The sequence below is a fragment of the Trichoderma atroviride genome, chromosome 4, assembly GCF_020647795.1.
Source record: "Trichoderma atroviride chromosome 4, complete sequence".
NCBI classification, from domain to species: Eukaryota; Fungi; Ascomycota; class Sordariomycetes; order Hypocreales; family Hypocreaceae; genus Trichoderma; species Trichoderma atroviride.
This window is the reverse complement of record NC_089403.1, coordinates 2,866,849-2,894,479: the sequence shown is the minus strand read 5'-3', so window position 1 is coordinate 2,894,479 and position 27,631 is coordinate 2,866,849. Positions and strand designations below refer to the sequence as shown.

Genomic DNA, 27,631 nt, shown 5'->3' with positions numbered 1-27,631 from the left:
TCGGCGGGCTGAAAGCTGAGAGCAGGGATTTGGCAGATGCGAAAAAAGGAAAAACTGTTGTGCCGCCGTGTAGTTCAAAGCGGTGAGTGGGAATTTACTGTACTGTAGTACCGCGCAGCGGTGTTAGCGGGTACCTGGGGCATGCATTATGGGGAACCTCTTTGGCCGCCTCGGCGCTACAGTATGCCGTCTGTGATGGGGCATTTGGCTCTCCATGCTCAAACTTGAGCTTTCTCGCTGCTCTGCCGGTCTATTCTACATGGTATTCTACATGGTAGAAACGGAAATAAGCGATCCAGATAGACAGCAGCGCTAGAAGAGGCAGAATAAAAGGGATGCAGCTCCAGACAATAGCGCTGTGGCGTCGCGGATAGCCACCGTTCGAACGCTTATTCCTCCCTGCAGCCACCGGCCGCTACAGCTATCTTGCATTGGTACCGCCTCATCGCGATCGCCCTATAACCGTGGTACCCGCTACCTGAGCGAGCCAGTATCGTGTACTCTAGCCGCGGATCACTGCCTCTGTTCTGCCTCAGGTACACACTTGTATACTGCCAAACCGCATCAACCGCCAAGGGCAAGACATCGTCCACTATACTTGACACGTTTGCCTGCCTGTACTTCACGGGCCTCGACGCCGCTTCGCATTTGCGCCCTGGAAAGCCTTGGATCGCCGAGAAGCAGGCTTGGGAGGGCGTCTCGCATCCTTCGCCCGCCTCATCTCCCTTCTCCCCTCTTGTGCTGTTGGCTGGCGGCCATCAAGTGACGAGCGCCTCCTCTGAATGGCCGTGGAGATACGCCATGTTCCACTCGCACCCACCACTTGTCTGGCGACCGCGGCCCTTCTCATCATATCCAGAAGAGGCCCGCGAGCTTGGCTCTTGATACGGCGAGTGACCGGCCAACCAGCTGGTCGCTGCATGTTTTAGCCCCAGCCTGGCCGTCCATGCCCAACCCTCAGCCCGTCGTCGAGCATCACGCCCATGCCTAGCGAGTGCCGTGGGATTGGGCCGTCGAGACTCGAGAGGACCAGCAAGTCCTGGCAAGACACAGCCGCTGCTCTTGGCCGCCACCCTCACGAGCGTGCTGTGCGGTGCTGTTTGCTGCGTACTGTATAAGTACAAGACGGTGGAGAGATCTGTCACCCAAACCCGGGGCCTCGAACCCCCCTGGCCCATGTCCTGCGCCGACGCAGGCTAGTTTAGACCCTTGCAAGGTTCAACAGGGCGAGATGAGGTATCACAGATCTTATGCGCATGCGTCCGCAACAATACTCCGGCCTATGCCAAAAGCAACAGTTGCAGGACGAGTGCGCCTCGTCATGGCTTCCGGCCGCCATGCTCGCCTGCACCTATTCGTGCCGTTCCTAGTCCTGATGGAATCCAATGAGCGCGCGGATTCGGCTCCGCCCACTAGGGATCCCCATCTCTCCCTCCAGTGGTGTGAAGCTTCATCATGAACCATGAACGCTGTCCAAGAATGTCTCTCAGAGGCCCCCGTGGGGCACACCGTATCATGTCTCTCTGGCTTTCGACCGGGGGCGTCCGGCTAGGACCAGTATTGCTGAGATCCCGCACGTCTCTAATCAATCCAAGGGTCAAATATTACTCTCAAGCCACTCTCTAGCCAGTCCTGGGCGTCAGGATACCATCCACCGTGCGTGTCCCGCCAGTCTGGCTACCGGTGCCTCGTGGGTCCCGGTATGTATTCCTGTCTTGCCGGCGAGACATAATCTGGCCCCCCCTCAGCGGTGGCCTTTCAAGCGATACTTGACACTCTTTTCAGGTTGAAGATCGCTAGCCTCTGAGCTGCTCCTTCTAACCCCGTCTGCTCGCCTGCCGTTGGTTTTTGTCCTAAACAAATGGTTCAGATTCTGGACGTATTGGGTCGTACAATTAATTGCAGCCCCTACATCTCGCTTCACTCTCTCTATGGATGTTCGCCTCTGAATCACTGCCTGCCTCATTGGTCATTGGTCATTGGTCATTGGCAACTTGGCCTGAAGGAGAGGAAACAAGGGCAGGAGAAAAAAAGCAATTCATATCAGGCCGAGACAGTGATATATAAAGGCGCCTCGCCCGCTCCTGCTGACCGGTTTACATCCCTGAGAACGCAAAATAAACACCGAGTCCCCAAATTGGAATCCCCCAAGTTGGAGTCCCCAAGTTGTTGTTCAATTTACACACCTTTCTTTACAACCCGGCTTGCATCTCGTCCTCGCCCTTGGTTTACTCTTGTTACACCCTTTTCCTTTGGCCTTGGCAAAGTCTACGAGTATGGCTCCAACTAGATCAAGCAAGGTAAGGCCGTCCGATGTAGCGGCCGATACCAAGAGAAACTTTATTCCTCTAGTCAAGGCAAACTACTCGGAAATGTTCCCACCGTACTCCATTCTTTATCGACATCCGGCGGCGCAGCTCGACATTCCACGCCAGAAGCCAAGCACTCGTCCCCCACAGTTTCGGGTAGAATCTGGTGACCCGGTCATGAAAGCCATTTACTACGCCAATATGGACAGCGAGTCTAGTGAAGCAGCTAGAGGTCCAAGAATTCGAATCCCTTTCATCTGCGCCGCGAACGAGCGGCGTCCAGGGGGGACTGGGAAACCGGCTGCTCTGGCTATGAAGAGAAGCTGTGCCGACGAAGCAACCTCTCCGCCACGCTGGGCAGCCCCTGGCCTGCGACGGGAGAGGTCTCCAACTATCCTATCCCGTCTGTTGGAGCTATTCTCTCCGACTCGGTTGTTGTATGCCGTGGGCCTCACGATCGCTACGAGCCACTCGATCGCTGGTACGATCTACCAGTCATCTCCGTTCCGCCAACACGCTGGCCCAAGCTTAAAGAGAATGGGACCAAGTATTCTTTCTCGGAAGAGCGGGACATGATACGGGAAAAGATCCGGGGCGCCCTTCGGATTTGCTTATACAACAATTACGATCGAGTTGTGATTGGCGATTTCGGCCTCGGCAATGGTTATCGCAACCCACCCAAGGAACTTGCGGAAATTTGGCGGGATATTTTCCTATTTGACCCTGATCTCCGTGGGCAGTTCTCCTACGTTGTCTTTGTCTTTGAAGATCCCACGCAGAACACGACTCGCTTGATCCACGAGGAAATGGCCAAGAAAGACCGAAAGGGTAGCAGCATTACCAAGACAAAGGTGCCCCATGGCCTCGGCGCTACTGATATGGACATCTTTGGGCATACTTTTGACCCTGAGGAGATTGAGCGTGTTCTTTGCCGGCCAGATCCCCGGTACGGCCTTGACATGATTACTTCATGAAGCTTTTTTCGGTTGTTGCCATGGTGGCATCCATGGAATGGCCATGTACGAGGAGAGCGTCTGGCGAGGACGGAAGTGGGCAGCATGGTTTGAAGGCCTTCACTGGCGTTTTGACGCTAGGCAAATGCCCCTTTCCCCCATCTTCTTTCTCGCATTCTCTCTCTCTTCTCTCTCTCTCTTCTTTTTTCTTATTGGAACTTGATTTCAAGTGGGCTATTACAAAGGGAGGAGAGCTGTATTTGTTCGCTATTGGTGGCCTCGTATGTCTTTGAAAAATTAGTGGTCTTTTGGTATCCTCTCCGGCTTCAAGCGGAGAGGATTTGAGCGTCTGGGTTTGGGGTACTATGGGGGACAGTTCGGTATGTGTGCGGGTGGCTAGGTTTGGATGAACGGGTTAGACTATTCTACGAAGGGATATCATATATCGGGTTTAAGTTCTTTCCGTTTGGGTAACTTTTGTCTCTTTTTGCCTTCCCATGGAGCCATGTCTGCGTGTGCGATTGGTTGGCTGCTGATGCGATTAGTGGTCGCGGGCGGGCTGAGTTCAAGCACCCCAGCTGGCTCTCAGAGCTGCCAAGGTGCGGTGAAGCCTCATTTTCTTTTCCCTGAAGTGAAGATGCCTAAACGTCAATACCTACTTTTGTGAGGAGAGACAGCTGACATCAGGCCCCCCCCCCTTGGCTGGGGATGAACTGGGTGAGACAGGAATGGCACGACGACCGACACAAGGGGCGACTGGGGATGCCAGCTTTGGGGGCTAGAGTCGTGTCTATAAGCACTCTATTACTAGACCTATGGTGGCTTGCCGGGTATTTGCCATCTTTTCACTCCCCTTTTCTTTTTACGCTTCCTTTGCTTTTTTCTTCTTAATGTTTAGTCTATGTCCTTGAGTGGTCGTCTTTTGACTAATGCAAACGACGACCCAAGGTCTAGGCGGACCAAAGTAACTTGACATTATGAACATCTCGATATTCACTTGTATGTTGGCAAGTCGCCCCCGAAGACAAGTCATTGGCATTGACTTTTCTGCTCTAGTATCTACCTCGTGTTCCGTACTCTATCCGAACAAAGTGAGACCGCCACCTCGAACAAGAATCCAAGCTGTCAGGACACCTTCGCTAGCCGATCCGGAGTCCCGCGGTGCTGCTATTACCAGAGCCCGTCCTGCTGGACTCCTTGCATCGTCGGATGGCTAATGCCAGTAATTGAAACCGGCGAAAACTGGATGGGCGCAGCGCTAAAATATCATGGCCTTCTGTGATTCGCGGCTAATCCGATCTACAGGTAGGCATTGCCGGGATGCTAGGCATATCGACGTGTGATTGTGATGACTTGTGGTTGAGTCAGTGAACACCGCTAGCTGCTCTCCGGTCGTTGGAGTTGCAAGGGTTATTGGTTCTATCGAAATTGAAGCCTGATGGTCTCGAAGAGGGGGCCGAATCGCTTACATATCCTGAATACGTATCTGGGCTGGAAGATACTGCCCACAACGCGGTCCCCATGTCGGGGACTCCATGCATCATCGCCGATCCGTTTGCAGCCCTCCCAACCCTCAGACAGGCTGTGTGATGCCCCCCGGCCTCGCCCACTAGTCATGAGGAGTGGTGCCCCTCCATGTTGGCTGCACTTCAGCCGTAGCCTGACGTTGTGAGAAGGAAGGCAGAAAACGATCAAGTGTTGTAGTGCATAGCGTCTGGAATCTTGGCTGCCCCCACACCCGAGGGTTCTGGGAAGCGCCAAGAAGGCTCTCTTTCTCTCTCTTTTTTCCATTTGTCTCTTCCATCCTGGGTAGCAATGCTGCATTAGCGGGATTGCGGAGCTGCCGCTCATCAACGGGGACTGCGGAACTCGCACAATCGCTCCCGCCGGCTTCCAACTCCCTATGCTACATTACTGTACAATGCTGAGATACAGGTATCAAACATGGACGAGCTAAGAGACATGTTCAGAGGGTGCAAGTGGCGCAACAAGCGTTCCTCGGGGCTTTAGTTCTGCGGCCGCACGGGAGCCTGGCTAGCATCCAATTGCCTTCATCCATTAGGAAGGCCGGCATCTGCGCCTGTCAGAAGCGCGCAATGCATGGGGACAGGCAGACGCCAAGTTTGCATTAGCTTCCTGGCCGTACCCGTTTAATCTGTACGCTTGGTGCTACCTACTACTACTGAACGGGTGCCCGGAGCTCTCCGTGAGAGAACACGACGGTATTTGGCGAGAAACGTGCTATGTTTTTACGAAGCACCCCTACTTGTATATGACCGTTTAACATGTCCAGATGACAGGGGGTACTTGGACGTTCTTGCCATCCCTCCGTTGGTGCGTCTTGGCTATTGCCACCGGTTCTCCGCTGCTGTTGTTCTGGCGTTGGTGGTGGTCATGACGACTATTGTCGTATCTTACCGACACAGATGCGTATTTGTAGGCGTTTTTTCTCGCAAAGCCTTTCCTATTTAGCTCACAAGGCACTATAAAAGAGAAGCCAACATAGGTTACCGAAAACTTACTTACAGGTGCAAGGCCAAACCAGTGGCCAAGCAAAAGCGACATGTCACTCAGACCACAGTCGACAAGAAATACCTACAGTAGCCCTCTTTAATCGTCAAACGGCTGCCCGCTCTTCCCGTCCCTAGGGCGTCGTTAGCAAACGAACTTGGTCAAGTGTCAAAGATAACTACTGTATGTAATTACGGCGTAGACGCCGGCGATCGTTGGCTTCGGATATGCTGATTGTCCAATATAGGTATGTGTAGGCGATACGCAGTCAGTTTCCATAAATATTCGCTGACCGCTTTCTGTGTCATGTAAGGCAGGGGGCCAGCAGGTAGTACTGCTAAACTGCGAATGTATAATAATCCGACCAACCTCCTGCCACGAACATGACCCGTATTGCAACGACTGCGCCAGGCTTCCAAAAAAAAAATAGGATGGGCAAAGTAGGAATCCTGATGATCGGTTTGTTTTTTTTTGCCGCACCCCACCTCCACAGCAACGCGGATGTTGCCTAAACAGGAATCCTTGACAGAATAGAGCTATAAGTTTACGGTTTTGGTGACTGTTTGGCCTTTTTTCTCTTTGACTCTTTTGTCTCTCCTTTTTTTGATCTTACAGTTTTTGGATCCTTCTTTCTTTTAGCTTCTGTGATCCTTGGCCTGTTGCCTCGCAACTAGTACGTGTAAGTTGAAACCCATAGGAAACAATTATCCGTATTAGGTTACGTGATTTAATAATTAGTGAACCTTGTGAAGCGTTTGGTCCCCTGTTTTCCTTTTTTTAGATGGGTTTGTGGAAACGAGTCAATCTATGTGATCGGCAGATGCATTTTGTGATTTTAAGATGACACGCGGAGTAGTGCATGACACGCGGAGTAGCGCATGACTCTGTCTCTTCTCTTCTGTTGGGTCTTTTTTGTTTGGAACCAACAACGATGGCATAGCCGCGGATGGCAACGCATCGATCCCATCTATCAGTGGGGATATCGTTGCCCCCTGGCGTGTCATGCTTGTACAGCATCAGCTTGCATGTTCGAAAGCTTCCCACCGCGTGGCCGTCTAGATTTGATATGTACATGTGAAAACCAGGGGGCCTCGCATTTCCGCTTTCTAAAGTAAAGCCGAAAGATGACTAATTAGTTATAAAATCCTGCTTTATATATGTAATCATTTTTTTTCACCACGTTGCAGAGTGCGTATTGGTTGTTTAATTTAATGGAAGAAGTTTACAACTCGTTACTGGTCACTTTATCCTGCTACAATTTGCCCGGTTATACGAGGATGAGAGGGGGGTCAGTCTCTCTATTTAACTCGGCCGAAAATAAGACGGAATGGGCTCTTCTCTCTCGCCCCGCGTCTTTCATGCGAACGAACGGGTGGGCGAGATAAGCGGGACGAACTGTAAGACTTTGGCAGAAACGGAAAAAGCAACAGAACAGGCAGCAAGTACAAGGTAGGATTCAATCGGATGCGGAAAAGCAACAGAACAGGCAGCAAGAATAAGGTAGGATTCAATCGGATACGGCAAATGATGCCCTATCTGGTATTGGATATGCTACGCGCAAGATATTTATATAGGCCCTACTACATTCCTTTTGGAATATGCTTACCAACCACATGGTTACTCTTTTTGGAAATAGGATCCAATCTCACCAGAATAAAGAGACTAATCTGTCCTAAATTGAAAATCCTTCTCGCTACTACTCTGCGCATGCTTGTTAGGCCTAGTTTCTTTTCTCTCATTCTTCCTTTTTTTCTTAAAAGTTCGGTTTGTCTTACTATAATTAATACCAACTCCATTTTCTGGCCCCCATCCCCCATTCGTTCATCCCCCGTAAAAAAAAGAAGAGAGCTGAAAAGGTAAAAAGGGTTAAAAAAAAGACGGAGTGCAAAATTTCATCCCGAAAGGGGGTGTAACCGAGTACATGTCCGATAAAAATGTCGGGTTTATAACCCTTGAGTTTAAAACTAAGTGTTTGCCACGATCCGCATCCTTTCTAGATTTTGTTCTGAAGAGTGATTGCGCTTGCATACGCACTTATACATAGTTATGCCGTATTATATCTTTTAATGACTGGGTGGCACAATGCAGAAATTTATTTAAATATATGCAAGCCGTTGCCTGCTAATGCTCTTCTGTCGTTCTACCCCTCGCCTATTATATATGATACTTGGCCTCCACTGACCCATAGGATTGCCCATCCATCTCCAGGGAAAGCTTCATTAGAGCACCGTCTAATGTTAAAACCAGGTCATAACTCAATTCATAGCTGCATGTATTGTAAGTGGCTGCCTTATAGTCTTCGCATAGCGTCTCATCCTCTCACACTTACTATACTTGTCCGCATTTATCTTATGGTTGTGTCAACGTATGTTAGAACTTGATCATCTCGTCGTATTAGGTGCCCATGACATACTTGTTTTCTTGACGAACTTGTCCCGTGGAGCCCCGGAGAAATCAGAGGTAATGGTGCAGTTAATACGGAATGTTCCGACCTTCAAAGGATGCACAGGGGCTGGGCTAGACTCTAGGTCATTAGCAATGGCATGGAAAGGTAAGGTAAATTTTACAATGCTTCGCTACATACTCATTTTCACATTCATAAAGATGGTCTGTGAATCGAAGGCCATCAGAGGTGTAGCCCTCGTCAAGTTTCCGACAAAACGGAAATTTGATTTGCCTGTGTCTTAAGAGATCGTCTCCGATATTGATGTACCATTGCATCTAATCGTCCGCAGGTGTTAGATCAGCCAAATATTGGTTCATACAAGGGTACTGACTATTTCGGTTCTGATGGTATCATCCTTGAATGGTAATGTAGGTTGACCTCTGTCACGAGACTCATCATAGAGGCCCCAAGTCGAGACTCCGTAGTGACGGGTTGCTGACGAACTCGTTACAATCGCTCGGTTTGACATTTTGTAGAGTGCGGCGCCCCTAATTAATGATTGTGTTAGTGACGAGGACGCAAGAAAAAAAACGCCTTCATATAGAGCCTCTGCATCCATATCCTCGTCCCCTACCTACTTGGCAATAGCGGCCCAAGCCTCGGGTGGTTGCAAAACTTGGATATCGGGATACTTTTCCACAACCCGTTGTAGCAAATACAGACTGGCGCCAAATCCACCGACCAGGAATATATACTAATACAGATGGGTGAGCATGGTGAATTCTAGTAAGCAGGGCAAGATGCATCAATATGTCAAACCTTTGGGCTTTTACCCCCTAGTTTAGCCTTTGCCCCTTCGACTTGCCCCTCGATTAAAGAGAGAACCTCTTGGATTATAGGATCGAATATAACCTTCGTATCTTCCCTAAGAGGGGGCACCCTTGTTAATGTCGCGTTAAAGACAAACTGGGCTGGGAGAGAGGCGATTCGCTTACCTCGCCATCGCCCAACAATTCGACTCCAGGCCACGATCAGGATCGTTTCGGAGTTTAGCCATAGGGAAAGAAACAAAGTACTCATCGTCTTCTCTGTTCATGAAGTTCCTCTTGACATCTCTATCAAAGTATTTAGCCGCATAGTTATAACCTTTACTTGACTGTAGCACCCTCCACTGCTCCTTGCCCACAAGGCGTCTAACGGCATCATCGAAGCGCTGGTTGAGGCCTAGGGATCCGGCCAGTCCGCCTGTGAAAGCCCTCAAAGTCAGTCCAAAAGGCATGTGGCTGTAGGGGCTTAGGTATACCAACCCGTGCCTGGTACAAGTTCCTTGACGCGAATGTGTGGCAGCGTCTCCTCGACTTGGTATGAGATCAGATCAACTGTGCCACCACCAGCGTCGCAAACGACGAATGCGTCGTCTGGAAGAAGGGCGATGTCTAGCTGCTTGGTAGTCCACAAAGCTGCCGCCTCTGGCTCCTTGATTAAGTGAACAGGATTGAGACCTGCCAACTCGGCTGCCTGGGCAACGTCAAACTCATGAGACCCGTGTGTACCGTGGAAGCGAAAAGGGTGAGCATGGGAGAGAGCTTACCTGCAGTGTGGCATTCTTAGCAGCGTCTGACCAAACAGCCGGCACTGATAAATTGTTAGAGAGCAAGGGCGTAATGAATGCAAGGGTTTGTCAACAACGTACCAGTCATAACATAGTCCTTGGGATAGGACGCAATGTACTCCACGGATAGCTTTTTTTTCCATTTCCGAAATCGCATGCTTGTATATCGCTCCGATGAAATCTGCGGCAATTTCGAGGGGTGGTTTCGGTAGTTTGCTAATCTCACCCTCAGCGTCGAGATCAGGAAGATATTTTGGTCGTGGCTGTGAGGGATCGAGGAGAAGCTTGACCGCGGCAACTCTGCTGGCTGAAGCACCGGCTTTTGCGCCCCAGGAGAATTTGCTGGAATCCGAACTGTCATAATAGGCCAGCGTAGGGATTTTGACAGGACGCCTGCCCTCTTCTCCTGCAGTGTTGTAAGTCGATGACCATTGATCTAGAGGCTTTGTAATAGCGAAACACTTACCGGGCCAATTATCGATGGAAACAGGCAAGCCGACTTTGTCGTTGGAGAAAGCGTAGGCAATACCCGAATACGTGGTTCCAAAATCCAAAGCGATAATAAGTCTGTTGGCACTGCCGGGAGACGAAGCCGATGTCATTTTGTGATGCGTAACCTTGCGTTTGGGTGACTTTGATGGCGTGGTCTGCATGCGGAGGGGGCTCATATGACAGATTAAATAAACGGCTGGACTGGACAATATCTACTAAAGCCAATGGCTCCCTCGAGATGCTGTGTGGAGTGAGGCTCAGTACACTTCTGCCCGATGAATCCTAGTAGCCCTTGGACTTAGATTGGGCGCGAACCAGTGACGTGTGTCGGATAGTGGGCAAGGCTAAGATGGAAAGAAATTGGTGGTGGGAAAATGAAGGGGAAAGCAAATGAGAGAAAATGAGATTTGAAATAGAACTTTATGTAGACATTCTTTACAAACTGCTGCATCTCAAGGTCAATATTATTAATTAGTTCAAATATAATCCTTACTTAATCCAGATGAAGATAGATTGTAACCCTTTTGATACGTCTTATTAGATCCTTTATATTGTAGAGGCCAAGATACGTGTGCATAGGTGGCATACAGACCTTACAATGCTTCTAATCTATTACACTCAAATATCCTTTAAACCAAATAAGGACTGATTTACTTTATATTTGTATCAAAATAAACCCTCACAAGCCTATTTATTGTTTTCATTCAGTAAACTTCGATACGTGTCTTTAGGTGTATGCTCCTTCGTGTACAACCATTTCATTATAGTCAACTTGAAGGGTTTAATATGTTCTCCTCGTGACCAAATAATTTCAGGCGGGGTGTGAGCTGGAGACGAGGGAGGGGGGTGTGATTGATTGGGCAGAAATCAATCCTCCACGCGGCGATAGGTCGCTCGTAAATGGCATCTGGGGCATTTCCACTCACCCACAACCAACCTTGGCTGCCTACAGTGCCAACGATGGTTGTCAGCAAGTGCATACACGTGTTAAGTTTCATATCCTACCAAGGTGACCTCTGGAACTCGCGAACAATAACTAGAGCATTGAGAACTCGGAGCTGAGTTGATCGTCGCCTGTCCAAGTCCCCAGCCTCTAATTTCCAGAATCTTTCTCGCAGCCGCGTGGGCTTTATCCAATGTCACGATCTAATGGCAGTTCGCTCTTTGGCTGGAATAGCAAGGCAACGCCAACGGCGGAAGGTGAACTTGACAAGCCTCCTGTTCCGGAACCACGGTCCAACCAGGCAGCTCGGGATAGAGCTCGAAATAGTCGTCGTCAACCAACCGAAACTCCTAGTGGCGGAGGCAGGGTTGCTGGACATGCGTCGAAATCTGAGGTGAGCCTCGGATACCCAAGAGGCCGTGAAAATGGAATGTACCATGACGCTGATGTTTTGATGCCCATTGTTCAAGGGCCAAGCCGCGCGCGACTCCCATGTCACCAGCACTCGCGACCTGAAATCTCAGCTGCAGCAGCAGGAATCTTTGATAAACGACCTCTTGGCCAAGGTGCAAAGTTCCGAGATGAAGGTGCAAAGTTCCGAGATTGAGGTTCAACAATTGCAGACAGCACTTGGACAAGCAAGACAACAAGCAGGGGTGATTACTGACCTCTCAGACAAACTGCTGGCCGCCGAGGCTGAGATTCGACAACTACAAACTAAAGAGCAAACCTTGCGAGACTTTATGCTTCACAATGCCAATGACCAGGGCAGCAGCGAGCAAGCCGTGATAAACCAGTACACACGACTTGGCCAGAGCATCCATAAGCTTGCCATGAGCAAGACGTACCACGTAGAGCGAAGCACCTCTTTCGCCAGCCAAGGCATTTGGCCACAGAATGACAATCTTGGCGCCTTGTGGGAAGCCTCCTCTCGGCCAACCCGTCTACTAATTCTACGAGCGGCCATCTTTCAAACTTTGCATAGCAAGATCCTAAGCCATGAGGTGTTCGATGTCCACGGGACAGACACACACCTAGTCACAGATCTGGCCAAAGTATTGGGCCAGTTCGAGCGCACCATTGTCCATCAAGGGGGGTAGGCCAACACTTTTGTTTCCCAACACAGCTCTCGCTAACAAGGACCAAAAGCCTCTCGTGACACCGTGATCGACTGGAGACTGTCCACTTTCAAGTGTATCAAAGCTGCCGGATTAGAAGGCACGGACTTTGGCGTCCAAGTTGCGCAAGACATGTACGACGTGTTTTCGCCCCTCATAGCGGCGGAGGCCACGCAAGAGGAACAGACCAATCTTCGTCGCATCATTATAGACCTCTGCCAGGAGGCATCAGCCCTGCGGCTCCTGATGCGCAAATCTCGTGAGCCGTACGAATGCTGGTTGATGGCAAGGGGCCCACTCAAGGACAAACTGCATCTGTGTGACAGCTTCGGGGAAGTGGCTGGTGATTCAACGCAGACGGAAAGCCTCATTTCCTTCACGCTTGTAGGTGCTTTGGTCAGGTATGAGAGGTTTGGCAGTGAGGAGCCGAGAGTATTGGAGAAGGCTCAGGTTATTGTGACAAGCAACTAGGGAGACAATATAGCTATGAATATGAGACATGGCCACCGGCTACCAAAGTCACGGAGTGGAATGAAGACAGAAGTCTATGAAGAACCCAGGGATTTAGGGGAAAAGCCACAACGATTATAGAGGCCAACACGGAATCCAAAACATTATGAATAAGTGAGGTTTAGATATAAGAGTGTGCAGCTCAGTGACTGTTTACGGATCAGTCAGTTGCATAGTATGTGGAAATATAGCATTGGAAATGCTGAAGATTAAGATTGGAAAGGAAACATGCGTTTTCTCATAAGGATGATGATGATTATAGACGTAAGTATTATGGTAACTACCTATGATTATGATTGTTAGTTTGTCCAACGACAAACAATCGTAATGAGGCTAGTCAAGTAAAAGTCCAGGTAAGCCTAGGAGTTCTAGCTTATATCTTGTGTAGTTAATTCTATCAGTGAGTGAAGTATTATAGTAGGGTCTATCGTAGGAGTTTAGCTATATACACCCCGCCTCCATCTAAGTGCAATGGACGGGCAGCAGTGCAGCTGCGATGCAAGCAATCCCGTGCCTCCAATCGTCATCCGCCACGCTCCCGTGTATGTGTCCTTCTGTTCGGTGTCAGCTCGGTCTTGATAATGACGCGGGACAACCAGACTTGTATATGCCAACAAGTGGAGACGTCGGCCCCCGGATTGGTTGACAATCTCAAAATCAGGCTGGGCGACATGATCGAGGCCGCTCCACGTCAACATATTGGTGGGGTCGCGCATACGTTGACCAGATAGCCCAAACCCGAGCCTCTACTTCTCTCTTCGTCAGGCTGACTTGGTTGGACGGCCTCAAGCGATGGGACCCTGCCGTATCGGATGATGCACAAGATGCTCAACACCATGGCCTAATTCCGCCCGCTTGACGTAGATGGTCGACCGCAAATTCATAGAGGCTCATACACATTCTTAGCCGTTAGGCATGGAGCCTTCTTGCGGATCAAAACAGCCAGCAGGCTTCCCCCTCTTTCCAATTTTACCCCTTCCCTTATTGATTTTCAGCTTAGAAGCTTGGCCGATATGTGGAGGTTTTTGAATTAGGGCCAGACCAGCTCATTCCGTCTTGCTGATATTTCATTCATTAAGCCTTGGATCTCTCGACTGAAGCACTGTTCTTTACTACTACCACTCTCATCTTTATCACATCTCTCCCATCCCACGAACAAAAGTGTTGAAAGAACAAAAGCAGCCATGGTCGAGGTGACCTCTATCCGCCTCACTCACGGGGATTATACCATCGGATGGGTCTGCGCATTGCCAAAGGAGCAGACAGCGGCATTTTACATGCTCGACGATCCGCATGAGGATCTCCCAAACCCGCTAAACGACCATAATGCATATGTCCTTGGCAGGATTGGTAAACACAATGTCGTCATTGCTTGTCTGCCCATGGGCAGGATTGGCAATAACAACTCAGCAACGGTTGCGGCCCGGATGATTACAACTTTTCCTAATGTCAAGGTGGGTCTAATGGTCGGCATCGGAGGCGGCATTCCCCCAGATGTTCGACTCGGGGATGTTGTCGTCAGTTGCCCGAAGAATGGAGATCCAGGCGTTATCCAATGGGATATGGGCAAGGCAGAAAAGGGGGGCGAGTTTAAGCGGACTGGCCGCTTGAACGATCCGCCTACGGCTCTTCTGACGGCCTTGAGCAAGTTTGAGACCAACCCGGCTGGGTCTCGTGCCAAGATTGTCGATTACCTTGAAGATCTCAAGCATAAAAAGGGTGTGCCGACAGGCTATATCAAGTCAGACAAGCTCGTGGATGTGCTATACAAGTCAAAGTATTCCCACGTCGGCAAGGGCCACAACACGCATGATGGCGATGATGACGATGACGGTGAAAAGGAAGAGGAAGATGATGATGATGCATGGGAGAAGGATATAGAGGAAAATGTGGTGGACGATTGCCGGCTATGCGATCCAAGAATGATTCTCAAGAGGCAACCAAGAAGAGAGGATCTAGTGGTCCACTATGGCCTCATTGCTTCGGGCAATCAAGTCATCAAAGACGCTATCCTTCGAAACAAGTTGAAGAAAGATTTCAAGAATAATGTTCTTTGTATTGAGATGGAGGCAGCGGGTTTGATGAATGACTTTCCATGCATTGTCATCCGAGGCATTTGCGACTACGCCGATTCTCACAAGAACAAGGTTTGGCAGGAATACGCGGCAGCAACGGCCGCGGCATACGCAAAGGCTTTGCTTTCGGTGCTGCCGGATAGTGATGTTGATAGGATGCAAGCCATCAAAGGCAAGCAGTCTCTCTAAGTGCCCACACAGGACTTGAGACTAATTGACTTAGATTTCCTCCCTCCTGGCTTCATACAGACTGCAAAGAAAATCCTTCGGCCGCTTTGGGTTGATAATAAAAAGGAAGTCTCTTCCGTGTCTGGTGTGTCTTGACCTCCATAACCTTGTCCTCTTCCAATTTTCTTTTTTATAAGGCTCCAATTCTCATGTCGTTATGCAAGGTCCTGATGAGAACGCTCGGTCAAGGGAGGAGGATGAGAAGCAGAGCTCCGAAAAGCTCATGGCCAGTGACAGAGACTCTCACGTTGACACTGGGCCCGGGAACATGGAAGGCGGCCCCGACGGCCCCCAGAGCGGCAAAGATGACGGGCCAAGCTCCAACTCAACCCAAGCAAGTCGTGAGATGCGGCTTCAACAGGCTGCTGAAGATGGCCATGTTTTTATGGTCCAGACACTTCTCGAACAAGGCGCTGATACGGCGGCGGTGAACGAGCACGGCCGAACGCCACTGATTGCGGCTGCGGACAAGGGACACGTCGACATTGTGAAGCTTCTGCTCCCTGTCAGCGGCATTGATGTCGATCTGAAAGACGGAAAGTTTGGTCGGACGGCCCTTAGCTGGGCTGCCGCCAGCGGCCATGGGACTATCGTCAAGTTGCTGCTGGGCACGGGTAAGGCGGATGTCGAATCAGCCGATAACAATGGGTGGACACCCCGGCAATGGGCCAAAGAGAGCGGCCATGAGGCTATCATGCCGCCGGCGCCGGACGAACTGAACCATGATTTAGAATGCCGACACACATTGCTGGACCACCCAAGTGATGTCTACGCGGCAATCTTCTCCTTTGACTGTGAGCTGGTGGCATCCAGTTCTCAAGGAGATAATTTGATCCGAATCTGGGATGTCACGACAGGTCAATGCCGAAAGACATTCCAAGCCGGCAACAAGGGTCAAGATTTAATAGCATTGTCGTCGTCCACATCAAGGCTATTGATATCGACACTCAATCATGACAAGATCAAGATCTGGGACGCCACGACGGGTCAGTGTCAGCATACTATTGAGAACCACGGCGATCCGTTCTGTTCGGTGGTCTTCTCTCCTGACTTTGGGCTGATGGCGGCAAGCTCAGATGGTAATGATCTTGTTCGCATCTGGGACGCCACCAGAGCCCAACTTCAGCGCGCCTTTGAGGGTCACCAAGATTCTATCCACACGATAGCCTTGTCGTCTGATTCGAGGTTGGTAGCATCGGGTTCAAGAGATAAGACGATTAGGGTATGGGACGCTACAACCGGTCAGCACCAATGGACCCTCATTGGCCATGAAGGAGCCATCAGCTCGGTCGTATTCTCGTCCGATTCTAAGCTGCTTGCATCGACCTCGGAAGATCAGTGTATCAAGATCTGGGACGTCGCAACAGGCCAGTGTAGGCAGACGCTGCGATGCAGCAGCAGCAATAGTGGTTCCATCGTCTTCTCGTTTGGTGCAAACTTGGTGGCATTTCCGACGTATCGCAACATTCAGATCTGGGACATTGCAACGGGTCAATGCCAACAAACGCTCAACAACCCCAATGGTTATATTGATTCACTTGTCTTCACACCCACTCGTCGCCTGATGGCGTTGGAACTAGATGGGCAAATCATCAAGCTCTGGAGTTCCTGACAAAAGTTTCCTAGTTTTTAGCAGCCATTGCAGTCACCCATATAACTTCATCCATAAATCTATTTTTACTATACTCATATGGATGATTGATAAGAAAAGAAGCTGCCAAAAAAAAAAAAAAAGAAAGAAAGAAAGAAAAAGAAAAAAACATACAACAGCCGGTGTTCGCTGATGGTCACCCACTCAACTACTAATCTGCCTCTCATTGGCTTGACTCTGGGAGAGCGGACGGGATCCCGTATATTCCAATGGATATGGTCGTATGTGCTATTGAGCTGGTTAATTTCAGCTTATAACAGATCACAGCATGCAAATCTCAAAAGTGTGAAAAGAATCACTTCAACTTTAGCATGCTCCTTTACCAAAATATGTCCTCATTCCATATCTAAAGTTCTGATGCTCGACAAGCAAAGCTGACTTGGACTTGACATGTAATTACTACCCGCCAGGGACGCCTGTATCGAATGTTGCCTGCGTTACCTCAACAAACTACTACTCATTCTTTCAAGTGTAGCTGATGATTATAGTGACTGGTGATTTTTCTTGTTAGGAAGCAATCTAAAGCTACACTTCGCTCTGGTCGTCACCCTCACAAAGCCGCTTCAGATTTAATTACATCAAGAAAAAGTTTTTATGTTCATTTGTACTATATAAAACAAAGGCTATATGTTTAAATCAAGACTTGTGACGTTTTAATGCAGCGCAGTACACGCTCATCAACGATGTATGCGTCTCCCACAAAGATTAAACATCAAGACCGCTACTTTTAACGCTTGATATGGGGGGCAATTTGCATTGGCCTATTGTGTTGGCATTTGCTATACCATAGTTTACCCAAATTGTACGCCTCACAAAGACGCTCCCCCACACTGGCGGTGCTAGACACCTCTTTTCTTCCTTTCCGAGCGTCTTTATGAATAGCGAATAATAAATAATGCACGACTTTTTTGGTTCCTTTTTATAGCATCACAATCGACGCAATGGCTGCTGTTTACCAGTACGACGGCCTCAGTCCCGCAAAGTTAGCCATTACAGCCGTTGCTTCTCCATCATCCTTCTTACGCTGTCCGCTCAACTGTTGAGAAACACCAGGGTTAGCTTGTTAAATTCTGACAGGGATGGGAATAGGCACAAGGATTTGTTAGATAGACATACCTCAAGCTGCACTCCCCGGTGAACGTGTACGAGCCAATCAACGTAACTTTGCGCTTCATTGTTTCGATCTTCAACCAATGTTCGTGCAAATTCGTATTCTGCTCCGTCGATCCCCTGGCGCGCCAGCTGTATTGTCAAACCCTTTGATCCCCTCATGCTCTTCAAGAACTCGAGGATATTGCGGACTTGAGCGCTGAGATGGGTCTCCAGCACTGGCAACGATGATGTGTAGGCGTCCAAGCCCTTGAGCGAATCGTGGCCTTCACCAAAGAGGTCGGTAATCAAGTTTGGTGATGTCTGTGCGTGGAGCCACAGCAAACACTGCTGTCCGTTGTCTACCAAATAAACACCGCCGGGCTCGACGCGCGAGAATGATGCCCGAATAGAAGGCGGCAGCTTGAGGTGACCGGTTTCTGCGTCTGCAAATCCTTCCTCGGGCTGAAGGTTATGCAGAGCAATCATCCTGGGGTAGATATACAAGCTAAGCTCCAAAGGTCCCATGCTCCTGACCATGCGCAAATCGTGGACTCTCCGATCAGAGTTCTCGACACCACCCTTGAACGCTCTGCATTTCAGGAGGCCCAACATGTACATGCAGTATTCCTTGAGCTTCTCGGGCATGACTAGCTGGCCTGGTGGGTATTGGTTTGCAGAGTGCTTCCTGTAGCTGGCCATGATATCGATTGTCCGCTCTGTCAGCCAATTTCTGATGTCTTTGAGGTTGCTCGAGGTAGTCGCAAGCTTCGTGCTAGCCTCCTTGGCCAAGATACCAATAACAGCATCTTGATCAGCAAACTTCATGCACTGTCTAATGGCCTGTTCCTTGGTACTTGACTCCTTGGACGTATCACTAACGCTAGCAATGACGTTGGAGCATCGTACGCGCCGCTGGCCAGAAGCGGCAGTGTAGAGAAGAGCCGTCTGGAAATGGGCATCCAGCTTCGGGTCCAGCTTACCGTCATAACTAAAGGATACACCAAGCGCCTTGTCTGCATCGATGACGCCAATTTCTAGATCGGCGCCAAAAGTATGCTGGACAAAGTTGCCATGGTACCCCTCCACTTGCAGTCCATTCGAACAGCGGACCTTCATGAGCCCCTGGTAGCCCGTTTCTCTCGTGACGGCATGCGTGATTTCCATTGATAGCTTGGGTCCATCGCGCGGAGAGATGAAATTGGGGTAGTAGAAAGTCTCGCCACCAGTCGTTGCGGCAACATGGCCTATGGTGGCAACGTCCAGATAACCACCAGACGGCGCGGCAAGGAAAAAGTCAATGCCAATTCCTGACGAGGCCATCTTCTCGGCGACCTTCTTCCATGCAGGATGCTCCGTCGTGTACAGCTTCTTGTCCAGCTCGCCGCCAGGGTGGTTGCCGTCATCACGCATGAACAGCCTACCAGGGCCCCAAGTTGGCAAACTAGAGCAAGAGCAAATGACCTTGCCTCCTGTTGCCTCAAGCGCAGCCACGGCGGAGTTGAGCGTGGCAAGCAGAGCAGGCTCTGGGTTTTTAATGGTGGAAAACATCTCAGGAAGACGAGTTAACAGAGAGGTGATGATGGCTTTTGATTCGTAGGGGTCAACAAAGAGTCCCTCGCCGAGAGGAAGGAATGGATCCTCCAAATCGGGCATAATCATCATATGGGCCTGGTCAAGCTGTGGCTGGAAATTCCCAATGTCAGCAGGCCGGTATAAATCACTCCGTCATTTGGCATTGTCCACTTACATTGATGTTGTAAAAATGAATGTCCTTGTCGTATGTGATGAAGCCAACTTTGGCTCCCTCGGGTATCCTTCGCTTCGGCTCATTGTTCTCATCCTTTTCTTCATCGTCTCCTCCGTACAGTGCTGAGAGAATACCTTCACAGAATGTCTCTACGAAGCCCTTGTTATATGACTCTTGAGTGACATCGATGACAAACAGCCACCGGAGGCCAACCGGCTCTCTGGTCCAGTACTCCTTGGGGACAACAAACTCGACAGTGCCTCGGTGAAGCTCCGGTCGTTGGTCTCGGTCTAGCCGCACTCCTTGGGGGGTGATGGCGCAGAAATACTCTGGTGGCGTGTCGTTGGGGTATGAGCAAAGGTTGCACACAAACTTGTTGCCGCCAGATCGGAACATCATGAAGGGGTTGATGTAGGCTCGACATCTTCGGCAACGTGGTGGGCCGGCTTCTCCATAGTCCAGAACGGGAATTTCTGCTTCGCCGGCCTGGAGAGGAGCCAGGGGCTGAATGAGCATACCAAGAGGCAGACCGGTCGCGTGTAGGCCCTCGGACGTTGTCGGAATATTGTTTAGCGTGAGTCGAGTAAATTTGGGGGAGGAGTTGCCCTGGTCAAAAGCAACGAACGAGACTGTTGCAGGAGGGGGGACGTGGCGCTCGAATGTCGGATACACGTTCCTGAAGAAGTGCTGTTGGATCGAGTCTCTTGCAGCCGGTACGCTGGGCATGTCGTCTGCCGAGAGCTGGCCGCCGGCGCCCACAGGTCCCGTAGGTGGCCCGATGGGTTCGTCGTCGTCGTCGGCAGTGAGGTAGCGTTCGGCAAATTCGTGTGACGATGCGAGGTTTGCGGGGGAGAATGGAGCTCCGACAGGCACTGGGAATTGGTTTGGATTAACCATCTGAGGGCTGGCCAGAGGGCTGGCAAACTGTCCTCCCAGAGCCGGAATTCCCTGCGGATTGTTGACATTGAGAAACTGCTCGGCAGGCGTCCCTGGCGGCAGCCCATTGAAGGCCTGCGACGAGCCAGTCGGCTCAACGGTATGGTAGGCGTGTCTATCCTTCTTCTTCTTCCTTGCGGAGGCGGCACCCGCATCAGCACCCAAGTTCATCCCCCCCAAGCTGTGCTGCCAGGACGCCATCCTGCGACGGCATTGGAGACCCAGGAAAGCTCTGCGGCGGACCATAGCCCGGAGTTTGCGGCCCATATCCCGGGGTCATTGGCGGTCCGTAGCCGGGAGTCATTGGTGGCCCGTAGCCGGGAGTTCGCGGCGGCGGCATGCCCTGGTGAGCTCCATACTGAGGAGCGCCGAAGGCTGCCTGAGGTGCGTATGGCGATGGAGGAACCGACTGCTGGAACTGCTGGGGAGCCGGGGCCGACGTCTTGTTGGGGTCGTTGGGATCGAGGGGCTCGCCGTGGCCCAGCGCGTGATACTGGGTGTAGTCCATTGTTGTTGTGTGCAAGTGGCGATATCAGACGAGCATGCGCCTACAGAAGAGCTGGCAAAACGAGGGGTCTGTTGCGGGACAAGCGCAGGCGAGGCAGAACCAACAAGGCAAAATGATACAAGGTCAGTGACTTCTAGACAGGCTCAGCAACGCTTCCATGATCCTCGTCCACAAGGCTGGCTCGCAAAAGGTCGTGATGCTGGGAAAGCGCCCTCGCTGGATGAAGCTGTTCCTTGCCTCGGTGGCCTTTTCGCGACTTTCTACAATCGTGGCTTGAGAGCCTCGCTGCCGCTTGTCTATGATTGGCTTAGCCCGGTTCTGAACTATCAGTGGCTTATCGGTGCCTATCGCGACAAGGGGCTTCTACCCCACATGCATATATAGAGCATCAGTCGCTGTATCGGGGTCTCTCTCGCAGCCAATTAGTGTAAGCGAAAAGATGGGGACAGTCTAGCGGAGGGCTCATTTTATAACGAAAGGCAAAGGGTCAGGCTTGAAGACGCATGAGGTTTGCGGTCGCTGGCAACAATAGAAGAATTCGTGGAGAGAACTCATTTTTTCTTGGGCCATTATATGTTTTTGACTGGCGGCTAAAGTGACTGTCCAATAGCTGAGACGAGAGTGCACTTGTATGGACATGTATCCAGCAGGGCGTCGGGTCAATCCGCTGTAGGTTGGGTCATATTGCACGATACGCAAAACACAGACAAAGGAAGCTTTTGAGCTTGCAAGGCTCTTTTCCTCTCTGTGTTTCTTCCCTTTTTTTCGCAATTTGAAAAGAATAGCAGCACTTGAACCACAATCAGTTATAACTTTGCAGACACCTCAGGCGACCGGATTGGTGTACCTTACTTCGTCACCGGAGCGCCACGGTCATCAAAGCATGACATGATTTAGGCATCTATGACCTATCATTCGACAACAGGCACCGCATCAGGCCTTATTCGACAAGTCGCATACCTATATGGAAGAGACAGGTGTCCCTATCCGACTGAATGCTGGCAATTGATTACTTGCTTACTCCTGCACGATGAATTGTTAAGGGCTCCCGCTGCGGAAGCCGTGGAGCAATCGGAGGTGTTATTGGCGGACAGTAGTGCATCTGCGCGATGGGCCTGCAAAGAGCGTGTAAGACGGCAACGAGTCAATGCAGGAGGCTGCATCAATGCCTAGCACTCTCGCAAGTTCAATAGTGATTGATTCAGATGGATGAAATTCGAAGAAGCCGTCTGTCTTGGTTGGGCACAGGTGGCAGAAGAGGTTGGGCTACGTGTTGTGGCAGAGTCGAAGTGCGGGGATCGCAAGAGGTGATGACGGCGTCGCGCCCGAGACCAGATATTGTCGCAGAACATGGTATAAAACAGCAATTTGAACGAGAAAAAAAGGGAATAAATTGATTAAATGCAATAGGATGTGCGACACCGTAATTGAATAGGCATGCTGGAGTTGTTATGCGTCGCTATGCGGCCATATAGGCGGCTGGGTGGTCATTGGACCCTGGAAAGGATGACATGACATGGTGCAACGATCCGGAGCTACGAAGCCGCGGCGCAAGAGTGTAGCAGGACGTAATTTGAAACTCGGGAGGGCTGAAAGAGGACAGAAGAGCCTCTATGAGCCAGCGGAAGCGAACAAGAGCAAGATGGCAAAAGAAGAGCTGGAGATGTGACCCCGAGAGTGGCAAATGTGAGACGGTGACCGAGCCTTCGGTCGCATGACCATCTGCCACTCCCGCCGCGGGCAGTTTTGAAATGGCAACAACTCACCGCAAAGATGGGCTAGAATAACAAAAAAGGATGAAATCAATTGAGAAATTACCCAAGTTCATGTCAGATGCAAGAAATACGAGTTTCAGATAGCTGTTGTGAGGCTGCGTGGCCAAAAAGTGTTGCGACGGTAATCTCTGGATAGCTTCACGGGTGCATCGCGAGCGACCGGCGCGACACACGGTCGAAAAAGTGACTTTGACTATCAACGGCAAAAGAGACACCAAGACGAGCAAGAGCCTGAATAAAAATGGCATCGGCGAAAAGCCCAAGAAACACGCATTCACAATTAGCCATTCACGGGGTCGCGAACGGGGGGTGCCGTCGCGCAATTCAGAATGCGACAACGACAACACCTTGGACCATCAGACGCAAACCACGTCTTCTGGCGATGACCCGCCGCCAGATCGCAGCGCTTACAACATACAACAACTACGGCCGCATCTGACGTCAAAGAGCGCGGCAGATGAATGGCAAAAAAAGGGCAGATGCTAAAAATGCCTCACTGACCAAGGTAGAGGAGGGTCGCAGGCAAAAAAGAGGGAAAAGAGAAAGAAAAAACAAAGAGAAGAGAGGGACAGGAATTTCTGGCAACGTCGAGGATTTTCGGGGGGGAGCGGTCGAGCTCTCAGATCACAGAGGTCGAAGTACACGGCGGACGAGGTGATGTTGGCGCTGGCCAATCAGAAAATTGGTCACGAGGCAAGGGATTATTTTCGCAGCCGAACTGGCGTCGATTTTTACTTTGGAAGCATAACAAGACTTGTGGGGCGCGCCAGACGTAGGGGACCTTGTACCGGTACATCCGAACCGCAAGGTACCGGAGGACGAGCGATGCGGGCCATGCTTTGGGCAGCTCTTTTTCTCTTTTTTCCTTTTTCCTTTTTTTTTGTCGAAATATTTGCCCCCCCCCTCCATTGTCTCTTTTTGTTTCTTCTTTGAGCTGCATGGCTATTTTTGTCCTTGCTCTTTTTGCAGTGGCCGGACAATGACGGGCACACTTGTAGATAAGTCTTTGAGCTGAGCAAGCCTGATCAGAGAGCGAGTTTGGAGTCGGGATCAAAGGCATCTGTCTTCTCCACACCAGAAGAGGTGGAAAGTTTCTTTTCTTTCACACCATGGTGCTGGTAAAGGAGAACAAAAGACAGCAAAAGAGAATAGTTGGCTGTGCTGGCACCATTAATGGAACGCCGACGGGGTATCACCGTAGCTGTAGATGGAGTGCGGCAGAGCGAAAGAGGGAGAGGCAGAAACGTGGTGGTGGGTGATGGGCGTGCCAAGCTGCGCGATGTGTCTAGCAGCAGATTGCTTGCCAGAGTCCAAGTGCTAAGATTTGGCTTGCGCAGGATCGCTTCCCGGCCGGGGAGAAGAGGGGCCCTCCCACTCGTCGCTTGTACCGGTACTTGCGCTAGAAGGCGGCCTCGAAGCAGCAGCAGGTGTGCCGCCGGGATCGCGGCCAAACAAAGGCCAGCGCTGTAGGTGTGGGTGACGGTGACGACGAGGGTCTGGCCACTGGCCCGCTAGCGGGGGGCCCACCGGAGCTCTAGCGGCCAGGCGGTACATGCTGCAGCGCCGACAGGGGCCCAGCTGCCCGCCCAAGCTGCGCAGAGCTCAGGACCTACTGATTGCGGCGCTGCCCCCGCCCCGTATATAAACAAGCCCCATCGCCCTCCCACGCGCCCGACGACTTGTTCGCTTCCCGCTGTCTCTGCTCCTCTCGATCTTCATCGCTCGCAATCTCCAGTCGCGTCTCGTCTCTCAATCACAGTCGAACACGTTCCTCTCGTACATCCACACCATCCAACCCAACCATCCGTCGCCATGCCTCCCAAGAAGTCCGAAGGCGCTGCTGCCCCCAAGGCCAAGTCTGGCGCTGCTCACGCCAGCTACCAGGTTCGTTGCGCTGTGCCGTCGGCCGCATGCCGGCATCTCTGTGGTGATTTCACCACGCTCTGCGTGTGCGAGGCTAATGCGAGGACTGCAGGACATGATTACGGATGCCATTGCTAATGTACGTTGGCGCCAGCCCTCTGATTGATGTGCTGTTGCACAAGCGCTGTTGTCGGCGCCTTATCTTCTCCCTCCCTCCCCCGTCTCGTTTCACTAGGCAAGCAGACTTGTAGCCGCTTGCGCCCTTTTCATTTCACTTGATTTGGTTTCATCCCATCACACATCACCTCGTTCAGTCGTCGCGTGGTATTTCACGTCGATTGGTTCATGAGAATCTGCACACACACACGATTGGTGAACAAAAGAAGAAGAAAACTAACCCGCTCTTTTTTCGCACTCAACAGCTCAAGGATCGCAATGGTTCTAGGTAAGCAATCTCAGCTGCTCCTTCTTCCGTCTGTCCCCAGCAAAGCACACAACGCAGCTAACATGCTCCCACAGCCGTCAGTCTCTGAAGAAGTATGTCAAGGCCAACAACACTTTGAACGTTTCGGACAACATGTTCGATTCTCTCTTCAACAAGGCCCTCAAGGCCGGTGTTGAGAAGGGCTTCTTCGCCCAGCCCAAGGGCCCCTCTGGAGGCACCAAGCTGGCCAAGAAGAAGCCCGAGGCCAAGAAGGCTGTTGCTCCCAAGAAGGAGAAGGACGCCACTACCAAGAAGGCCACCACCACCACCAAGAAGGCCGCTGCCCCCAAGAAGGCCAAGGAGGGCGAGAAGAAGGAAAAGAAGGAAAAGAAGGAGGGCGCTGCCACTAAGAAGGCCGCCGCTCCCAAGAAGGCTGCTGCCCCCAAGAAGGTCAAGGAGACTGCCACCAAGGTATGTTTACAGATTCACATTCATACTTGTCCCTATTCTAACTCCCAAACCCCCTTTCAGCCCGAGAAGCCTGAAACCGTTCTGACCAAGACAAAGTCCGGCCGCGTCGCCAAGGCCCAGAAGCCCGCTGCCGCCGCCGCTAAGAAGGCTGCACCCAAGAAGGCCGCCGCACCCAAGAAGGAGAAGGCCGCTGCTGCCCCCGCGGCTGCTGCTGCTGTAAAGGCATAAATCTAGTCTTTATCCTTTGCGTGAAGCAAAAAGCGGCTTTTGTTTTACTTTCTTGTATCCTTGATGAATGTGGCACGGCGTTTTTGGGGCTTGCAACTTATTACTACGGGTCGGGCAAAGGAGAGCCTGGGTTGGCTCGGGATTGATTGATTGCTGTTTTTGGCGGTGCGCAGGAATGAATGTTTGTTTTGATACGCGCACTCTCTCAGACGCGCTGGGCCTGGCATTGACCGCACTATATATGTGACTTTCCTGGAATGAGCCTCCCAGTGGGGCGGATCACTTATACTATTACTATTTTTTTTTCACATTACCATTTTCGCGTGTCTTTTTTTTTCCCCCTGTGAATTTTTTTTTTTTTTTTTTCCCTCGCTGGCGCGATCTCAATTTTCATCGTTGTGGGGGGAGGAAAACGTTTGAAAGAAAAAGAGGGACGATGGGGCGGTGTCTGAGGAGTTTGCGCGCGCGCTGTACCCAAAACTTTTTGACCCTTTGTTTTGAGTGTTGCCTGGCGTATATAATCCCAGCAAAAATAATTTATAGTAATATTCCGGAAATGAATGCAGAATTGTAGTACTGGGGAATTACTATAACCTGAAGAACGCTGGCGTGTAGATTTTGTTTGTGGATTTTGTTTGAAGTCTGTTGCCTATTCCAAGCCTCCTGAGGAATACGTAATTAAGCGAAATGCTCGATTTTTTTTTTTCTCCTTCCCCTGGATCTATCATTGAGATGTAGCATTTGATGAAGCAGACTACGCGTAGCGCGATATGGGGCACATGAACTGAGGCCCTCACCTTGCGGTAGGATGAGATGGATGGTGAGATGCGTGTAAGTAAATTCAGCAGAGGCTCCTCCTCTGTTTACGGCATGGGCATTGCGAGCAATATTAGAACATGCATTCTTATTCTGATCTCAAGGAATTATGAGATGCTGTCCCAGTTCCATCCGTTCTTGTAATATCTGATTCACATGCTTCAGCGAAGAAGAAAAAGGAGGACATCAGCTCATAGGCAGCAAATGGCATGTTTCAACGACGAGTTTGGCGCTAGGCGAATAACCCCCATGGCGCGAATGGCACTCAGCCTCGCCTGCTTGGTCACCATGACGTTGATGCCTGCTCCGGCGCAACATTTCTCATCGTCCAGGGTAGTCGAGTCAAATGGGTACATGTACTTGCGTGCATTTGCTGTGCTTGTGTGCAGCACACCATCCCGTCCACCATGGTCACCGACTTGGAGCCCCGGCTCTCCTACGTAGCGCTAGATACTATAAACAAGTGGGTGAGGCGAGGTAGCATCGCTGGTGCCAGGACCCTGTAGCTGCATGCTGTGTTCCTGCGGCTCGCTGCCACGTCAACCCAAGCCAACTGGATGCGAAGAAGCTCCAGGGTACGGTCTTTGAATAGCAGCAGTGGTAGTAGGTACTTGGTACAAGCTGAATCCAATCTTCAACGGCTGCTGTTTGCCCCCCCTCTTTTGCTGTTTTAACTTTGTGCCTTTCTTCTCCGTGTCTCTTTTGCGTGTAAGTCATTGGGTCCTTACTAAGACGTCCGGTCCTGTCCCCCTCTCCGGCGCCCCCCGGTTACATGCCATTGGTACTTATTCATGCCAAGGTCACCGGACGTAGCCTCGCCGTCAGCGAATCTCGTCAGCGCATCCCGTCACGGCCGACCGTATCAGGAACAGGCGGTACCTGGCGAGATACCGCTGGCGGGCCCGTGCGAGGCCGTCGGCCATGTACAGGGCTGCGATGGGCAGATACCTGCGGCTGCGGTGCGTCTGCCTGCCATGCGCCGC

General features: G+C 50.9%; 9 protein-coding genes across 9 annotated transcripts; 5 read left to right on the top strand and 4 right to left on the bottom strand.

Moving 5' to 3' along the window:
• Positions 1-758: 758 nt before the first annotated feature.
• On the bottom strand, positions 759-1,178 carry TrAtP1_008296 (uncharacterized protein; the record flags this gene model as incomplete). The annotated part of the gene is made up of 1 exon (XM_066113858.1): positions 759-1,178. One exon carries the CDS (start codon positions 1,176-1,178, stop codon positions 759-761), a length of 420 nt encoding a protein of 139 aa, XP_065969947.1.
• Positions 1,179-2,881: 1,703 nt separating this feature from the next.
• On the top strand, positions 2,882-3,283 carry TrAtP1_008295 (uncharacterized protein; the record flags this gene model as incomplete). Its single annotated transcript, XM_014086376.2, has 1 exon — positions 2,882-3,283. One exon carries the CDS (start codon positions 2,882-2,884, stop codon positions 3,281-3,283), a length of 402 nt encoding a protein of 133 aa, XP_013941851.2.
• A 4,644-nt stretch (positions 3,284-7,927) lies between these two features.
• TrAtP1_008294 (uncharacterized protein) lies at positions 7,928-10,373 on the bottom strand (the record flags this gene model as incomplete). The annotated part of the gene is made up of 12 exons (XM_066113857.1): positions 7,928-8,039; positions 8,103-8,121; positions 8,187-8,290; positions 8,358-8,494; positions 8,551-8,707; positions 8,798-8,913; positions 8,979-9,084; positions 9,155-9,404; positions 9,467-9,677; positions 9,751-9,794; positions 9,998-10,177; positions 10,238-10,373. The coding sequence occupies 12 exons, from the start codon at positions 10,371-10,373 to the stop codon at positions 7,928-7,930; spliced, it is 1,572 nt and encodes a 523-aa protein (XP_065969946.1).
• Positions 10,374-11,399: 1,026 nt separating this feature from the next.
• TrAtP1_008293 (uncharacterized protein) lies at positions 11,400-12,795 on the top strand (the record flags this gene model as incomplete). Its single annotated transcript, XM_066113856.1, has 3 exons — positions 11,400-11,600; positions 11,677-12,302; positions 12,384-12,795. The coding sequence occupies 3 exons, from the start codon at positions 11,400-11,402 to the stop codon at positions 12,793-12,795; spliced, it is 1,239 nt and encodes a 412-aa protein (XP_065969945.1).
• A 1,223-nt stretch (positions 12,796-14,018) lies between these two features.
• Positions 14,019-15,098, top strand: TrAtP1_008292 (uncharacterized protein; the record flags this gene model as incomplete). Its single annotated transcript, XM_066113855.1, has 1 exon — positions 14,019-15,098. One exon carries the CDS (start codon positions 14,019-14,021, stop codon positions 15,096-15,098), a length of 1,080 nt encoding a protein of 359 aa, XP_065969944.1.
• Positions 15,099-15,197: 99 nt separating this feature from the next.
• On the top strand, positions 15,198-16,749 carry TrAtP1_008291 (uncharacterized protein; the record flags this gene model as incomplete). The annotated part of the gene is made up of 2 exons (XM_066113854.1): positions 15,198-15,222; positions 15,302-16,749. Exon 2 carries the CDS (start codon positions 15,361-15,363, stop codon positions 16,747-16,749), a length of 1,389 nt encoding a protein of 462 aa, XP_065969943.1. The 5' UTR covers positions 15,198-15,222; positions 15,302-15,360.
• Positions 16,750-17,363: 614 nt separating this feature from the next.
• On the bottom strand, positions 17,364-21,329 carry TrAtP1_008290 (uncharacterized protein). Its single transcript, XM_014086652.2, has 3 exons — positions 19,628-21,329; positions 17,905-19,563; positions 17,364-17,824 (listed from the first exon to the last, which is right to left on the bottom strand). Exons 1-3 carry the CDS (start codon positions 20,828-20,830, stop codon positions 17,741-17,743), a joined length of 2,946 nt encoding a protein of 981 aa, XP_013942127.2. The 5' UTR covers positions 20,831-21,329; the 3' UTR covers positions 17,364-17,740.
• A 751-nt stretch (positions 21,330-22,080) lies between these two features.
• TrAtP1_008289 (uncharacterized protein) lies at positions 22,081-24,400 on the bottom strand (the record flags this gene model as incomplete). Its single annotated transcript, XM_066113853.1, has 2 exons — positions 22,081-22,186; positions 24,222-24,400. The coding sequence occupies 2 exons, from the start codon at positions 24,398-24,400 to the stop codon at positions 22,081-22,083; spliced, it is 285 nt and encodes a 94-aa protein (XP_065969942.1).
• Positions 24,401-24,532: 132 nt separating this feature from the next.
• Positions 24,533-26,778, top strand: TrAtP1_008288 (uncharacterized protein). The gene is made up of 5 exons (XM_066113852.1): positions 24,533-24,730; positions 24,822-24,848; positions 25,132-25,154; positions 25,229-25,604; positions 25,701-26,778. The coding sequence occupies exons 1-5, from the start codon at positions 24,659-24,661 to the stop codon at positions 25,830-25,832; spliced, it is 630 nt and encodes a 209-aa protein (XP_065969941.1). The 5' UTR covers positions 24,533-24,658; the 3' UTR covers positions 25,833-26,778.
• Positions 26,779-27,631: the final 853 nt, after the last annotated feature.

Bases quoted from the DNA above. Each gene is read 5' to 3' on its own strand.
- TrAtP1_008290 (XM_014086652.2), bottom strand. From the start codon at position 20,830: ATGGGCCGCAAACTCCGGGCTATGGTCCGCCGCAGAGCTTTCCTGGGT. The intron at 19,564-19,627 runs GTAAGTGGACAA...GGGAATTTCCAG, and splicing joins TTCATTTTTACAACATCAAT to CCACAGCTTGACCAGGCCCA. The intron at 17,825-17,904 runs GTATGTCTATCT...GTTTCTCAACAG, and splicing joins ACCGGGGAGTGCAGCTTGAG to TTGAGCGGACAGCGTAAGAA.
- TrAtP1_008288 (XM_066113852.1), top strand. From the start codon at position 24,659: ATGCCTCCCAAGAAGTCCGAAGGCGCTGCTGCCCCCAAGGCCAAGTCT. The intron at 24,731-24,821 runs GTTCGTTGCGCT...CGAGGACTGCAG, and splicing joins CTGCTCACGCCAGCTACCAG to GACATGATTACGGATGCCAT. The intron at 24,849-25,131 runs GTACGTTGGCGC...CGCACTCAACAG, and splicing joins TTACGGATGCCATTGCTAAT to CTCAAGGATCGCAATGGTTC.